Source organism: Moschus berezovskii, chromosome 1 (assembly GCF_049115385.1).
Source record: "Moschus berezovskii isolate FMDL1 chromosome 1, NW_MosBer_1.0, whole genome shotgun sequence".
Taxonomy (NCBI): Eukaryota; Metazoa; Chordata; class Mammalia; order Artiodactyla; family Moschidae; genus Moschus; species Moschus berezovskii.
In genome coordinates this window covers 40,071,603-40,088,068 of record NC_142460.1, presented here as the reverse complement: position 1 = coordinate 40,088,068, position 16,466 = coordinate 40,071,603, and the positions used below count along the sequence as shown (strand labels likewise).

The window sequence follows — 16,466 nt, the reverse complement described above, 5'->3', positions numbered from 1 at the left end:
GTATTACAAGATAATAGCTATAATTCCCTGTGCTGTACAATATGTCCTTGTTGCTTATCTATCTTGTACATACTTTACATTATCTAATTCTGTACTTGTACTGTGCTCCTCCTCCTTTTCCTCTCCCCATGGGTAACATTGTAGAGGTTCCTCAAAAAATTGAAAATAATCCAGCAATTCTTTCCTGAGTATATGTCTGGAAAAAATTGAAAACAGAAATTTGAAAAGATATATGCACCCCAAATATTCTCTGATAATATCTTAATAAACTTTTACACTGAAGAATTTTTGAGAGACAAATGGCCTACCTATTGGTTATCTTGCCTTTTATTTCTGCTATCTTCTGAGATTGTTTAATTTCTCTCATCAGTGTCTACAATTTTTACCTTTATTTTTACACTGACAGGTTTGTATGTAAAAAATTGAAGTCTTGATTTAGGTCTAGTTTATCTTCAATTTTGAACTGTTTGCTTCTGTTCAAGTAGTTATCATAAAATGTATTTATAAGTAGTTTTCATTGTAGTTTTAATATCTATATACTTGTAATATTTTTTCACCTACAGGAGTGGCATCAGGATTATAGAAAATTCAGGGAAACAACGATGTATCTCATTATTGGGCTAGAAAATTTTCAAAGAGAAAGGTAAGGCAAAATGGACACACATGATAAGAAAAGCTTAATTCTTGTATTCTATTCAGATGTGACCTCATCTCTTGAAAAGATTTTATTCACAATATATATTTTCAATAAGCTTTATTTTATAACTGTCTTAAATTTACAATTGCAAATACGAATTCCCATATACCCCATATACAATATATTTTCCATTTGAAATTAAGTTTGTAGAGTTAGCATTATTGTCATTGATTTTTATCAGCTCTCAGACACTACAGTTGAAGTTCAGAATGAAATAGGATTAGATTGAAGCCTAGATTTGCTAGGGACCAAAGCAGCTGGTTTTCCTTCCCTGGGCTTCCCTTGTGGATCATCTAGTAAAGAATCCGCCTGCAATGCAGGAGACCCTGGTTCGATTCCCAGGTCAGGAAGATCCTCTGAAGACGGGATAGGCTACTCACTCCAGTATTCTTGGGCTTCCCTTGTGGCTCAGCTGGTAAAGAATCCGCCTGCACTGCAGGAGACCTGGATTCGATCTCTGGGTTGGGAAGATCCCCTGGAGAAGGAAAAGGCTACCCACTCCAGTATTCTGCCCTGGAAAATTCCATGGACTATAGTCCATGGGGTCACAAGAGTCAGACATGACTGAGCAACTTTCTCGTTCACTTTCAAAGCAGCTGGTAGCCAGCAAATGGAATTCTTTGTATTCACCAACATCCACCTTCTGTCACTAGCCTTTTACCTGTTCTTTCTGAGTTTAATCTTGATTGCAAATTAGAGAATGTTTCTAATGTGTCTCTTTTTCTGAAATTCTACATACTCTAAAAATATATGTCTTTAGAAAACTGATCTCTTGTCTTCTAAATATTGCAGCTGTAAATATTTTAGATTGCTTCTCATACAAATTACAGGTAATTTTAAAGGAATTTCTACTTAACAAATTGTTATTGTTACTGAGAAGAAAGGCTGCATATTGATTTTATTGAGCACTTAAGATTATTAACTAATTGCATTTATTTATTATCCACGTATTTAATTCATATCCTTTAATGTTAATTTACTTGACTAAGGATTTTTTAAGTGCCCTGTTTAAAATGCACTATAATATTGCCACCAAGTGAAAATGATATTGATTTCTTTTTTTTTCCTTTCCTTTTTTATTGTGTATTTTACCTCCACTAGAAGTAGTAATGCTATTTTTTTTAAATGCCAGCACGGAGGATTACTTCTAGAACTACGCTGTACAAGATGGTGGCTCACGAGCCATGTAGGACAATTTAATTTAATTAAAATTTTTAAAACTTTTCAGTTTCTCAGTCATACTAGCCACGTTTCAGACGTCCAGTAGTCACATGTGACTAATGGCTGCTGTTCTGGCCAGCACAGACATACCACTTCCATTACTTCAGGAAGTTCTATTGAACAGTGCCAATCTGTTCATTGGACCAAGCACAATGCCATCAAAATCTTAAAGGTTAACACATCAAAGTAGAAAAGTAAAAAGTAATATTAATGCTTGGAGACAAATTATTAAAGTCCTAGTGATTATGTCCTTTTAAGATAATTCACTTTGGTCAGCTGAAGTAGAAAATATTTTGATCAAAATGGCAAGCCACTCCAGCACTCTTGCCTGGAAAATCCCATGGATGGAGGAGCCTGGTAGGCTGCAGTCCATGGGGTCGCTACAAGTCAGACATGAATGAGCGACTTCGCTTTCACTTTTCACTTTCACACATTGGAGAAGGAAATGGCAACCCACTCCAGCGTTCTTGCCTGGAGAATCCCAGGGACGGTGGAGCCTGGTGGGCTTCCGTCTGTGGGGTCACACAGAGTCGGATACGACTGAAGTGACTCAGCAGCAGCAGCAGCTCTCTTATATAAAATCATATTTTGGCCAACATTTTATTTCTTTAATAGGAATATTATAATTTGCTTTAAGGTTTCTAAGAAAAATATTAATATGCCCTTACATAGAGTAGAGTGTGTAAAAGGCTTTTCCATTTAACAGATAAAGAAACTAGGCTCCAAAATGATACAATAACTGCCAAGGTCACACAGCTGACTAGGGAGGGAAAAATTGAAATAAAGGCCTCTGTGTTCTTATATTATTTAATGAAATAAGAAAAGGACAAAGTGTATTCATTATCTCAGTAAGAACTAAGAAGATGAAACTTTTTTCCTTGCTCTCTGCATCACTTCTGCATTAGCTTTTCTGAGCTAGCATTTGTTAAAGGACTTTAAATAAATTGTGTTTAAATTTCATAATTTACTTAATCTTAAATATATTCTTATTGGTAAAATGAATATTCTTAGCATGCAGATGTTCATTATTAAATTGGAAATATCAGTTAGGAAATTAGTTATTGAGGCAAGTAATATTTATGGAATTTTGTAAAAAGAAATGTTAATTATACCACAGATGTAGCGGTTACCATAACTAGCAGTATATAAGATGTTTCAAAAATGCTGTCAAGCTTTTTTTTTTAATGAAAACATAGCACTTGAAAGCCATAAATTGAATATTTATTAATGGATGGGCTATTGTTATTTCTGAGTAGTGAAATGAAATCATGTTTTTATGAGCCATAATTTTACCGCAGTAAAAATGAAAATTAAAGAGAATCTACCAAGCTACATAATCTTATTTTATCTTAGATTTTGGTAACTGGACTGCTGAATTTTATTCTGATTTACTTGAAATGGAAGCACTTTAAAGGCTGATAAAATGTGGAACATTTTGTGTACTTCACTAGAAAATTGGAATAGGTTCATGGTTTCAGAGCTATTCTCAGAGCAGTGACTCAGGTCTAGAAAGCCAGATATGGATGCCATTCCAGGGAGACCTTTCAACTGGGAACTTAATGGCTGTAAAAGGAAACGTAGATGTGCCAACAGATTAATTCAACTTAGTAGCACAAGACAGCATTTAATACTATGGTCACGCTCTAATAAAAAGCTTTAGCTGAGACTATACCCATATTATTTCAAAATAAGATTTCATGCCCTATACTTAAGCAAAAACAAATCCCTGGGAAAAGCTGTTTTCAAAAAATATTTAAAAGAACATATGTTTAATGAAGTAGTTTCAGATGTGTCATTTGATTTGTCATGAATGAGTATGATTATTTCCCCATAATTCTACATTTAACATTTGGACTGTATAGTTGACTTGTGTCTGAGCACCTGAAATTTACAAACAGTAACAATGATGGGCAATATTACTTAAAGAGTTATAAAATATTGTTTCTATACAGCATTTCATTTTTTAGGATGTTCCATTTTTCAAAATTTGTAAGATATGCTATGAGTAGAAAAATTGGCTCATAGGCAGTATCTTAAAGCATCTTTCATATTTCGGTTATATAGATATATTGTTGTTTTAGTCCCTAAGTCAAGTCTGACTCTTTTGCGACACCGTGAACTTTAGCCAACCAGGCTCCTCTGTCTATGGGATTCCCCAGGCAAGAATACTGCAGTGGGTTGCCATGCCCTCCAACAAGGGATCTTCCTGACCCAGGGATCAAATCTGTGTCTCTTTATTGCAGGCAGATTCTTTACCACTGGGCCACCAGGGAAGCCCATACAGATATAAAACTGTATATATTTGTCCTACAGCGTGTTAGAGGAGGGATAATCATTTTAGAGACAAATATAATACTGAAATATTTGTGTCATATTCCCTTTTTAAAACTTAGCTTGAACTTATAAGGTCTAGAGTTATAGCAATATTAAATATTAAACAAAGGCCTAACTCTGTCTGCCTTCTATGTTAGTGTTTGTTTGTATCCCAGTAGATTTCCCAGATTGGAAGCATTTTTTTCCCTTTCTACTTCACCCAGCTCCTTTGGATATTCTACCCTCTGTTAATTTTTCTCAACGACTGGAACTGTGCCCTCACATAGGGAAAAAAAAACAAAGTGACTAAAAATAGTCATTTAATTAGTCAAAGGATGTTTGTGGTAAGCAAAGTAACCTGATCAGTCCCTCAAACAAAATGTCATGGTGTTGCTAAAAAAGTAGACTGTTGACTTTCACTTCAGTGTTAATTTTGAATTTAAATGGAAAGAATTAGCAAAGAAGACAGAAGAACTCTCTGAATTAATCAGTTTGGCCTTTTTCTCCCAGGTTTTTCTAACTTCCTAGCTCAGTTTTTTTTGGTTTTTGGGTTTTTCTTTGTTTAAGTTTTAAAACAACTGTCTACTACCTTCACAAGCGGCTATTGCTCCAGAGATACTCTCAGGCATACAATGTATCATCAGATGTTTTATTTTAATGTTGATCTGGATAATCAAAATTTAAATATATACTTAAAATGTTTTGTAATTGTAGTTGCCCTTCTTTTACAAAAATAAAATACTAATGCTGTACTTCTGTTTTTTAAGTTATATAGATTCCTTGCTATTCCTTATCTGTGCTTATCAGAATAACAAAGAACTGCTGTCCAAAGGCCTATACAGAGGACATGATGAAGAATTGATATCACATTATAGAAGAGAATGTTTACTAGTAAGTTGAAGGCACAGAGTGTGTTTCCTCTATCATATTGTTTTAAATTGGGCAATTTTTCAGACTCATGTAAATGACTATAAATTCTGATGGGGTAATTGTCATGATGATGTCTGTCTTCTGGGTCTACTTCCTTGAGGTGGGAGAATACACTCAATTCTTTATCCCTTCTTCTTTAAGAATCTAGAGTTTTACAGGTGATACATAAGAAATGTTCTTAAAATGAGATCAGAAAATTTTTATATCTAGATTTCTTCTCATTCTGCCATTCCCTTTTTTGATACAGAAGAGGTGCTGAATGGTATGATAAATTATCATTATTATTATTCCAGAAAAAGTATAGATTTATCTGAGTTTTTATAAAGAGTATATTTCGTATCAGTTCAGTCGCTCAGTTGTGTCCTACTCTTTGCGACCCCATGAATCACAGCATGCCAGGCCTCCCTGTCCATCACCAACTCCCGGAGTTCACTCAAACTCATGTCCATCGAGTCGGTGATGCCATCCAGCCATCTCATTCTCTGTCGTCCCCTTGTCCTCCTGCCCCCAATCCCTCCCAGCATCAGAGTCTTTTCCAGTGAGTCGACACTTAACATGAGGTGGGCAAAGTATTGGAGTTTCAGCTTTAGCATCAGTCCTTCCAATGAACACCCAGGACTGATCTCCTTTAGAATGGACTGGTTGGATCTCCTTGCAGTCCAAGGGACTCTCAAGAGTCTTCTCCAGCACCACAGTTCAAAAGCATCAATTCTTCGGCGATCAGCTTTCTTCACGGTCCAACTCTCACATCCATACATGACCACGGGAAAAACCATTGCCTTGACTAGACGGACCTTTGTTGGCAAAGTAATGTCTCTGCTTTTTAATATACTATCTAGGTTGGTCATAACTTTCCTTCCAAGGAGTACGCATCTTTTAATTTCATGGCTGCAGTCAGCATACGCAGTGATTTTGGAGCCCAAAAAATAAAGTCTGACACTGTTTCCACTGTTTACCATCTATTTGCCATGAAGTGATGGGGCCGGATGCCATGATCTTAGTTTTCTGAATGTTGAGCTTTAAGTCAACTTTTTCACTCTCCTCTTTCACTTTCATCAAGAGGCTTTTGAGTTCCTCTTCACTTTCTGCCATAAGGGTGGTGTCATCTGCATATCTGAGGTTATTGATATTTCTCCTGGAAAACTTGATTCCGGCTTGTGCTTCTTCCAGCCCAGCATTCCACATGATGTACTCTGCATATAAGTTAAATAAGCAAGGTGACAATATACAGCCTTGACGTACTCCTTTTCCTATTTGGAACCAGTCTGTTGTTCCATGTCCAGTTCTAACTGTTACTTCCTGACCTGCATATAGGTTTCTTAAGAGGCGGGTCAGGTGGCCTGGTATTCCCATCTCTTTCAGAATTTTCCACAGTTTATTGTGATCCACACAGTCAAAGGCTTTGGCATAGTCAATAAAGGAGAAATAGGTGTTTTTCTGGAACTCGAGGTCTGACAGACTGTGGTCCGCTGGAGAAGGGAATGGCAAACCACTTCAGTATTTTTGCCTTGAGAACCCCATGAACAGTATGAAAAGGCAGAATGATAGGATACTGAATGAGGAACTCCCCAGGTCGGTTGGTGCCCAGTATGCTACTGGAGATCAGTGGAGAAATAACTCCAGAAAGAATGAAGGGATGGAGCCAAAGCAAAAACAATACCCAGTTGTGGATGTGACTGGTGATAGAAGCAAGGTCCAATGCTGTAAAGAGCAATATTGCATTGGAACCTGGACTGTTAGGTCCATGAATCAAGGCAAATTGGAAGTGGTCAAGCAGGAGAGGTAAGAGTGAACGTTGACATTCTAGGAATCAGTGAACTAAAATGGACTGGAATGGGTGAATTTAACTCAGATGACCATTATCTACTATTGTGGGCAGGAATCCCTTAGAAGAAATGGAGTAGCCATCATGGTCAACAAAAGAGTCTGAAATACAGTACTTGGATGCAATCTCAAAAACGACAGAATGATCTCTGTTCGTTTCCAAGGCAAACCATTCAGTATTACAGTAATCCAAGCCTATGCCCCAACCAGTAATGCTGAAGAAGCCAAAGTTGAACAGTTCTATGAAGACCTACAAGACCTTTTAGAACTAACACCCAAAAAAGATGTCCTTTTCATTATAGGGGACTGGAATACAAAAGTAGGAAGTCAAGAAACACTTGGAGTAACAGGCAAATTTAGCCTTGGAGTACAGAATGAAGCAGGGCAAAGGCTAATAGAGTTTTGTCAAGAGAACGCACTTGTCATAGCAAACACCCTCTTCCAACAACACAAGAGAAGACTCTACACATGGACATCACCAGATGGTCAACACCGAAATCAAATTGATTATATTCTTGGCAGCCAAAGATGGAGAAGCTGTATACAGTTAGTAAAAACAAGACCGGGAGCTGACTGTGGCTCAGATCATGAACTCCTTATTGTCAAATTCAGACTTAAATTGAAGAAAGTAGGTAAAACCATTACACCATTCAGATATGACCTAAATCAAATCCCTAATGATTACACAGTGGAAGTGAGAAATAGATTTAAGGGACTAGATCTGATAGATAGAGTGCCTGATGAGCTCTGGACAGAGGTTCGTGACATTGTACAGGAGACAGGGACCAAGACCATCCCCATGGAAAAGAAATGCAAAAAAGCAAAATGGCTGTCTGAGAAGGCCCTACAAAGAGCTGTGAAAAGAAGAGAAGGGAAAAGCAAAGGAGAAAAGGAAAGATATTTGGTGTACATAGTGTTAAATAATTCATTGTAATATGAAGTCTTTTTCCATTTGGTCATTGAAATTTTTTCCTCAAGTATTTTTACTGTGTATGTTCTGAAATATTGATGTTATGAACTTAAATATTTTCATCAGTTCTTTTTCCCCACCAGTTTACTTTCTGGATATCTGGAATATTTTTTTAATGTTTCTTGACTTTGCTTATCTTTAAGTGCAAAACCACAAAATCCATATTTATACTTTTTATTATTGGATTTCATTTAGCTATTAACATGACTATAGATTGTGAACCTCTTAAGTCATTTTTTTTTTCTATAAAATGCATAAAGGTATGCAAGAGTATATCATTTTTGAGCCAATATAGGTTTCTTGGTTTACATGCATTTTAAAAAGACTTTCAATAGATTTACTGCTGAAATGTTTTCTTTCAGTAGAACTGCATCAGTTCAGTTCAGTTCAGTTGCTCAGTCGTGTCCGACTCTCTGCAACCCCATGAATGACAGCATGCCAGGCCTCCCTGTCCACCACCAACTCCCAGAGTTCACTCAAACTCATGTCCATCGAGTCGGTGATGCCATCCAGCCATCTCATTCTCTGTCATCCCCTTCTCCTCCCGCCCTCAACCTTTCCCAGCATCAGAGTCTTTTCCAGTGAGTCAACTCATCGCATGAGGTGGCCAGAGTATTGGAGTTTCAGCTTTAGCATCAGTCCTTCCAATGAACACCCAGGATTGATCTTTAGAATGGACTGGTTGGATCTCCTTGCAGTACAGGGGACTCTCAAGAGTCTTCTCCAGCACCACAGTTCAAAAGCATCAATTCTTCGGTGATCCGCTTTCTTCACAGTCCAACTCTCACATCCATACATGACCATGGGAAAAACCATAGCCTTGACTAGACGGACCTTTGTAGGCAAAGTAATGTCTCTGCTTTTTAATATACTATCTAGGTTGGTCATAAGTAATTGTAGTCTGCGTTGTGTCTTCAGAATTTTAGAATGGCAACAGGAGAAGCTTGTGATTTTGTTATTTTTCTCTTAGCTGATTTTATTGCATTTGGGTATATTTTAAGACTAATTATTGATGGTTTGTGTCCATCATGGATGGTATTCTTAATTTGTTGTTCTTCAGTCATTAAGTCATGTCTGACTCTTGTGACCCCGTGGACTGTAGCCTGCCGGGCTCCTCTGTCCATGGAATTCTCCAGGAGAGAATACTTGAGTGTGTTGCCATTTCCTTCTCCAGGGGATCTTCCTGACCCAGGAATCAAACTTGCATCTCCTGCATTGGCAGGCAGATTCTTTACCTCTGAGCCACCAGGGAAGCCCATTCTTAATATGGTCAGTTTCAAAAGGTTTTTAATCAATGCCCATATAAAGAAGCTGGAGATAGGAAATCAGTTGTTTGCTGACTGTTAGATAATTACTTAGTGGCTGAATTGGACTTTTAGCATAAGCTCTCTACAAAGTCAAGAATTGCACAAGAATGTCATAAACCTAAGAAATAATATGATTTTTATAATTTAAATTATTCTTAAAATATGAAGATTATTCAAAAATCATACTCTTCATTGTATAAACTTGAGATTTCAGACATAAACATCTTATGCGCAGGTGGGAGGGAGGCTCATGACGGAGGGGATATGTGTATTCTTATAGCTGAGTCACATACACAACATTGTTAAAGCAATTATCCTCCGATTAAAACAAATGTTTTAAGTCTTATTTTACCTGTATCTTTTTTCTGTTTCCCATGTCTGTATTTCTTATCTCATGGATTTCTTTCTTCTGTTTAATTAGATGTCAGCATGCTTGGCCTCTGCTCCAACCTGCCACTTGTTTTTATAAATGAAGTTTTACTGAAACATAGGCCTGCCCATTCATTTACATATGACTGTCTTGGTGCAACAATATTAAAGTCTTTGCAACAAAGACTGTATAGCCCTCAGAGCCTAAAATATTTCCTGTCTTGTCCTTTACAGAGAAAATTTTACTGATCCCTATATTGTAACTGATTGTAAGCTCCCAGAGAGTTTTCTTATTAATCATTTGGGTGCCCCTGCAACTAAAACAGTTTCTGGCACATGGCATGTAATGAGTAAGAAGTTTTTGAAGAAATGAATGATTTAATTGATTACTTTTATATTTTTGTATCAAGAAATATAATAGTCCCTGTTCAGTTGACATTTATGGAAAAGATGAGTTTTTCAAAATTAGTATGGAGTCTGAATTTCTTTGCTTTTAAAATTACTTTGAGTGCTTATCATATTTTAGAATTGGGGTAATTCACCTCTGGACAATTAATTCTAAGAAAGTTTTCTCGCTCAATAAGCTAAGGTTGCTTTTTCTGACTTCCATTTGTTCTATTACTGTTTGCAAACATGCTTATTATGTTGCCTTCATTATTCTGAGATATTTTTATTTAACTGAAAAAGGAAACAAACCTTTTTTTTTTTTCTCTCTCTCTCTCTCTGCATTAAGAAATTAAATGAGCAAGCTGCAGAACTGTTTGAATCTGGAGAGGATAGAGAAGTAAACAATGGTCTGATTATCATGAATGAATTTATTGTCCCATTTTTGCCCCTGTTATTGGTGGATGAAATGGAAGAGAAAGACATACTTGCTGTGGAAGATATGAGAAATCGATGGTGTTCCTATCTCGGACAAGAAATGGAATGTAAGTTGAAACAATGCTAGTGGATTCCTGAGTTTGGGGGATTAAAAGCTGTTAGAATTAGATGTTAGTTATTATCATTTTTATATTCTGTGACATTGTTATGGTCACATTTTTTTTTTTTTTCTTATTTACAAACTAAGCTGTATATACTGCTGTTGCCATTCATGCTTTACTTCCTCCTCCTAAATGGCAATGATTTTGCATGCTTTGAAACAAAATATCAGCTGCGGACTCTAAATTAATAAATCTTGTTGAAGATAATTTTTCTGTCAGTTTTTAGTTATATCTGATTGTTTGTATTTGCAGCACATCTCCAAGAGAAGCTGACAGATTTTCTGCCAAAGCTGCTCGATTGTTCTACAGAGATTAAAGGTTTCCATGAGCCGCCGAAGTTACCTCCCTACTCCACACATGAACTCTGTGAGCGATTTACCCGAATCATGCTGTCCCTCAGTCGAACTCCTGCTGATGGAAGATAAACTGCACATACTCTCCCTGAACACACTGTATAAACGTTTTTTTAGTTCTTAGCCCTTGCCTTCCTGTCACAGGGTTTGCTTGTTGCTGCTATAATTTTTAACTTTTATTTTAATAACTGCAAAAGACAAATTGACTCTGCAGACTTTAGCCAGACTGCAAACAATAAAGCTGAGAATCGCATGGCGCTCAGACTTTGTTTTAACCAGAACTGATGTATGATTACCAATCCGATTGATTTTATTATGGCAAAACCATGCTTTTGCCACTTTTCTGTTACAGTATTACTTTGCTTTTATCTTTTCTTGATCTACAGCTTTCCATTCAGTATGGATCCTCCGTGACTATAGCCATTTAAGTGTTCAGCACTGTGTACAATACATAATATTTGGTAGCTTGTAAATGAAATTAAAGAATAAAGTTTTATTTATGGCTACCTATGTGTTTGTAAGCAGGTATATTATATATTAGTGTATTTTTTTAGTTATATAAATGAATTTTTTCCTGGGGATTGTTTGTGGGTGATTAATAGATTAATACAGACTTTTATTTTTGCTCTAATGTTAGCATATTAGAAATTTACTGAGTATTTGATACTTAAATATTATATCTATATTTTTGACTAAGTTGTGATACTTAGCATGGCACCTAAACCTGTTTTAAATTCAAATCAGGTTTTAACCGAAGTGAGCAGCTGATATTTAAGTCAACCACACTGAAACTGTTAACCTTTTCTTAGATTAACCTTTAATTTTTTTTAATGTATTTACATATAATATAGCAAGATGATTATTTCAAGAGATATCAGAAAAAAAGTATTTGAATAAGGGCTATTTAATAGTGAAACTTATAAGAACTATGTATATGTATATATTATATATATATACACACATACATACACACACACACACACATTCTTCATAATGGAGGATGGTGTTTGCATTATATAATCATTCTATTTTTGTAAATTGTGTACTACTTTAATTGAAACTGTTCTCTACTAATCAATGCTGTGAAATGGAAGTTAATATTGTTGAACTAGAAATTATATGAGTATCTTCCCTTCATTTATTTACTTCCTTTTCAAAAAGGAAAAAAACTTTTTATAGGTGGAACTTCTATTTAAGATTAATGAAGTAATATTGTGAATGAAATCCAATTCTTTAAAGGTAATCATGCTACCAACAACCTATTTTTGAATTTATAAAGATCTCTTTATAAATGATACTTTGTCAGCATAGTGAAATATATCATTACACTATGTATATGTTTGTTACAGCGTCGCCAAAAGTAATGTTTTTTATAAGTGCCTCTCATAAAAGATCTGGATGGAGGAAGAACAAGAAAATATTAAGCTATTATATAGTACTCCTTATAAAGGTATCAATGTCCTGCTAAGGTATTAATGATAAATGTCTATTTCTTTGTAAAGTTAGATTTTGTATATTATACCCATCCGAATGTGTTTTGGTTTAGATTCTAAATTCTCTACTTAGCAGAATTAGTATTCTGCATCGATTTTCAAGTCCTGTTGAAAGTTTACAAACTTCATGTGTATCATCAAAGCATTTATAAAGTATCTTCAGCATTTTATGATATTCTACCATAACAGTAAAGTTGTTTGTGTATAATTGACTGCTGAGACACAATCTGCTAAACACCATATGGAAATTACTTCTTTTATAAGGCACATCCAGGTAAGTATTTTATTTATGCTGTAGTTAAAGCCAGTTTATTTAAGACCTGAGGAAGCAACTCATTTTCATATCAGCTTTTAATCTAATGGTTTAGGTCAGTGACGTTTTCTTACATTATATACTGGATTAAATATAACTTAGGGCTAGTAATTTAAAAATCAAAACCTCACAGAACTATTGTCCATGGCAGATTTCACTTTCACTTAATGACTCTCATTTTGATTACTGTAGTACTCCTTTCCCACTCCCCGAAAATTACATTTTGTAAAAATTTAAGGTAGAATTCAAATGGAAGTTAAGACTTCGAGGAACCTAGAAAGATTGTGTATAAGGAAGCTATAGCCATCAGTGAGCCTGAAAGCCCATAATTCTTTTCAGATTTGTTAAAATACAATGCACTAACTACACTAAATAACTACTCCTCAAAATGTCTCCGGACCAGCAGATTCAGCATCATCTGGGGACACGTTAGAATTGAAAATTCTTGAGCCCCACATCAGAACTACTGATTTAACATATGTTAAGCTTAAAGAGTTTCAACAAGTCCTTCAGAAGATTCTGCTATCTGCTGAAGTTTGAGAACCACAGTACTAAATAATCTTTTTGAACCCTTGTTTATTGGAAACTTCATTATTTCTCTCACTGACACTTGCAAGGAAGTAACTAAAAATTCTTTTCCTTAGTTTTAGATTTACTAAGACTAAGGTGGAGTCTCTCCTCCTGTGTCTAATTCTCTAGAAGTTCAGTGTCTTTGTGATTCAGAATTGTTGACTTTGACCTCTGAGTCCTATTGTCATCCTCCAAAAGTAAAACCCCACAGGATACTTGGGAAGAGTGAGTAGGGGCGACTTTGTGTAATTATTTTTTTAGATTTTACATTAGTGTGCAGATAAAAGTAAGAGTCATGACTGAGGGAACTGTGTACACAATTGAATGCACAGACACACACACCAGAATTTCAAATTCCCTGTTTATTCCATGCACAGTTCTTCTCACACCTTCACTACCATCCTTGAACCTCCCATTCGTCACTGCTCCAGTAAAATAGAATCTTAATTTACCAAGAAAGTTAGGGAGCTTGGGTATAACCCCCTCCAATTTTTCACCCCCATACTTGTAAATTTATTTAATTGTTAACCAGGTTGTGATAAGGAATAGACATTATTGATAACCCAATGTTACAAGGAAAGTATAAGTAAAATGTATAGAATGAGTATAAATTTAATTAAAATACATTCATTACATGAGGGACATATTTGCTCTATGACAGAATTAGAAAACTCACCTTTTTTGCTTTGTTTTTGCCCAAAGCCTGTACAATATGTTTTCCCTTTAGCAGATGGTTCATTTTCAATAATCTGGAGCCAGTTATGTATCCTTAATCCTAGTTGTGGGTCAAAAGCATATGAGGAGCTTTCTTTACAAAAGGTGTCTGCTGCTGCTGCTGCTGCTAAGTCACTTCAGTCGTGTCCCCATAGACGGAAGCCCACCAGGCTCCCCCATCCCTGGGATTCTCCAGGCAAGAACACTGGAGTGGGTTGCCATTTCCGATCCTCTCTTATCATGTGAATTCTTAAAAGCCTTTTACAGCGACATGTTTGAGAACATTGAATAGATGCTTCTCCAACTTTGATTTTTCTAAGGATCACCTGTGGTCTTCCCCTCAGAGGCTGGCTGAGCCTGGCTAAAGCAGGGCAGAGAAACTTGCCTTCTGCATTGTCGTGAGTCACGTGAAAAGGCAGGGAGTTTAAACTTTCGGATGATTCCCCGAGCCATACAGCATGCCCAGTTTAGTCTGTGCTCTGGCCGAAGCTGCTCTCAAATATTTTTCAGTCCTTAACTCGTGGACTCTCTCTTCTGAGTGCCTAAGAGTGCAGGCTCCAGAACCAGACTGCCTGTGTCTGGATTACTGTGTTGGTCTTGAGTGAACTCTTTAACTCCTCTATGCCTAAGTTCCTTCACTATAAAATAGGATTACAGTAAAAACTGCCTTCTATGATTCCTTTAAAAGATGAAATGGGTTTCTATATTAAACAAAAGCTCTCAGAAGATGTCACAGTGTGAGTGTCCAGTTTATCGTCAGCCATTTTATAGTTTGTCATTGTTGGCTTCGGCTAGTAATTTTCAGAGTCTCTGCCTTCTTGAGACAGGCTTCTTTGCATTCTCATTCTTTTGTTTTCTTTCTACGCAAATGTTGTCAAGGTTTCTGTTCTTGGCCCCCTTCTAACTCTCCACGCTTCATGGACAGTCACATCGGCTAGTTTGTCTTCTTATACTGCCTACATGCTTCTGATTCACGAGTCTGTGCTCCTCACCGAACCTCCTCTGTACATTTCAGATCCGTGTGTGTCCATGTGTCTGTTCAACACAGACTTGGATGTTTCATGGGCACTTTAAATTCCGCACATCCAAAACTGAATTCACCACTTCTTCCCAAACCTGATTCTTTTATTTTCTCTTAGAGAGTGATACACTGATTCAGAAATAGTTACTTTTTTATTTCCCCTTGATTACCAGGTGTCGACAGGTCAGATTTTCACTTGCATGTGCATGCCTCACTACTGTCAATGAGATTTCTCATCTAATTTGGACACTTGTGTTTGCCCTGAGTGGCCTATCTTTGACCTTGCCTCTTTAATCCATCTCACATTTTGTTGGTAGAATCATCTTTCAAAGTGGTTTTGTATATCCATCTTCCTTTGCTGGCCTCAACTCCTTTAGAAGGAGATAGTATCTCCTGTTTTTTGTAACCCTAGTATCTCCTAAAATACCTGACAAATTAACAAAGGTGCAGTCTTACAGGTTGTCAGGTCCTCCAGTCACCTCAGACCTGCCTGGTCTAGCATGATAGTCATTAGCCACCTGCGGCTGTTTAAATTTAAGCCAAAGAAAAGTAAAATTAGTTATCCTAGCCATATTTCAAATTCTCAGTAGTGATGTTGGCTACCTATTGGACAACACATTTTAGAACATTTCTATTATTGCAGGAAGTTTCATTGGATAGAAGTACTTCCAAGCCTTGCTGATACAGACATCTTCCTCTTCACACACTTGGAACATTAAAACAACCTGTAAAGTGCCAACCTAAGCAAACTGGCCTTAAGCATTTACATCTCCTTATCTTGATCCCGCCATGAACCACTCTACTACATCTGTTCTTCAGAGAGCACCTCTACTGGGATATATCCAGTTAAAAGAGCCCACACGAGATATTTCAACCGGGGGCAGTGTGGTGGAGGCACTAGCGGTAACCCAGAGAACCTAACTGCAGGATGCAGCTACTGTTCCTAGGAGTAGGAAAACACAAGGTGAAAGGGGGCTTCCCGGATCCTTGGAGTTCCAGAAAACGGGTCTCCATGGAGTTGGTGCTCAAACCCCTGAGAAGGTTCACCACCTAAGTGCTCTCTGAACAGAACTGAATGAAGATGAATCCGTTGAAATTATTAGGTCACTAGTAGGATTGGCCGGAGAAGGCAATGGCAAGCCACTCCAGTACTCTTGACTAGAAAATCCCATGGATGGAGGAGCCTGGTAGACTGCAGTCTCTGGGGTCGCTAAGGGTCGGACACGACTGAGTGACCTCACTTTCACTTTCACACATTGGAGAAGGAAATGGCAACCCACTCCAGTGTTCTTGCCTGGAGAATCCCAAGGACGGGGGAGCCTGGTGGGCTTCCGTCTGTGGGGTCACACAGAGTCGGACACGACTGAAGTGACTTAGCAGCAGCAGTA

The 16,466-nt window shown here is 37.0% G+C and overlaps 1 protein-coding gene across 5 annotated transcripts in view; it reads left to right on the top strand.

The window, feature by feature from the left end:
* Window positions 1–11,473, top strand: part of USP25 (ubiquitin specific peptidase 25) — a 166,678-nt gene extending 155,205 nt beyond the window's left edge. For all 5 annotated transcript variants that reach the window (XM_088836114.1, XM_088836120.1, XM_055422304.2 and 2 more), the window contains 4 exons: window positions 564–643; window positions 4,999–5,122; window positions 10,365–10,560; window positions 10,867–11,473. In XM_088836114.1, the coding sequence (XP_088692240.1) occupies window positions 564–643; window positions 4,999–5,122; window positions 10,365–10,560; window positions 10,867–11,039 (573 nt within the window). In that variant the 3' untranslated portion in view covers window positions 11,040–11,473. The remainder of the gene's footprint in view (window positions 1–563; window positions 644–4,998; window positions 5,123–10,364; window positions 10,561–10,866) is intronic.
* The last annotated feature ends 4,993 nt before the right edge of the window (window positions 11,474–16,466 follow it).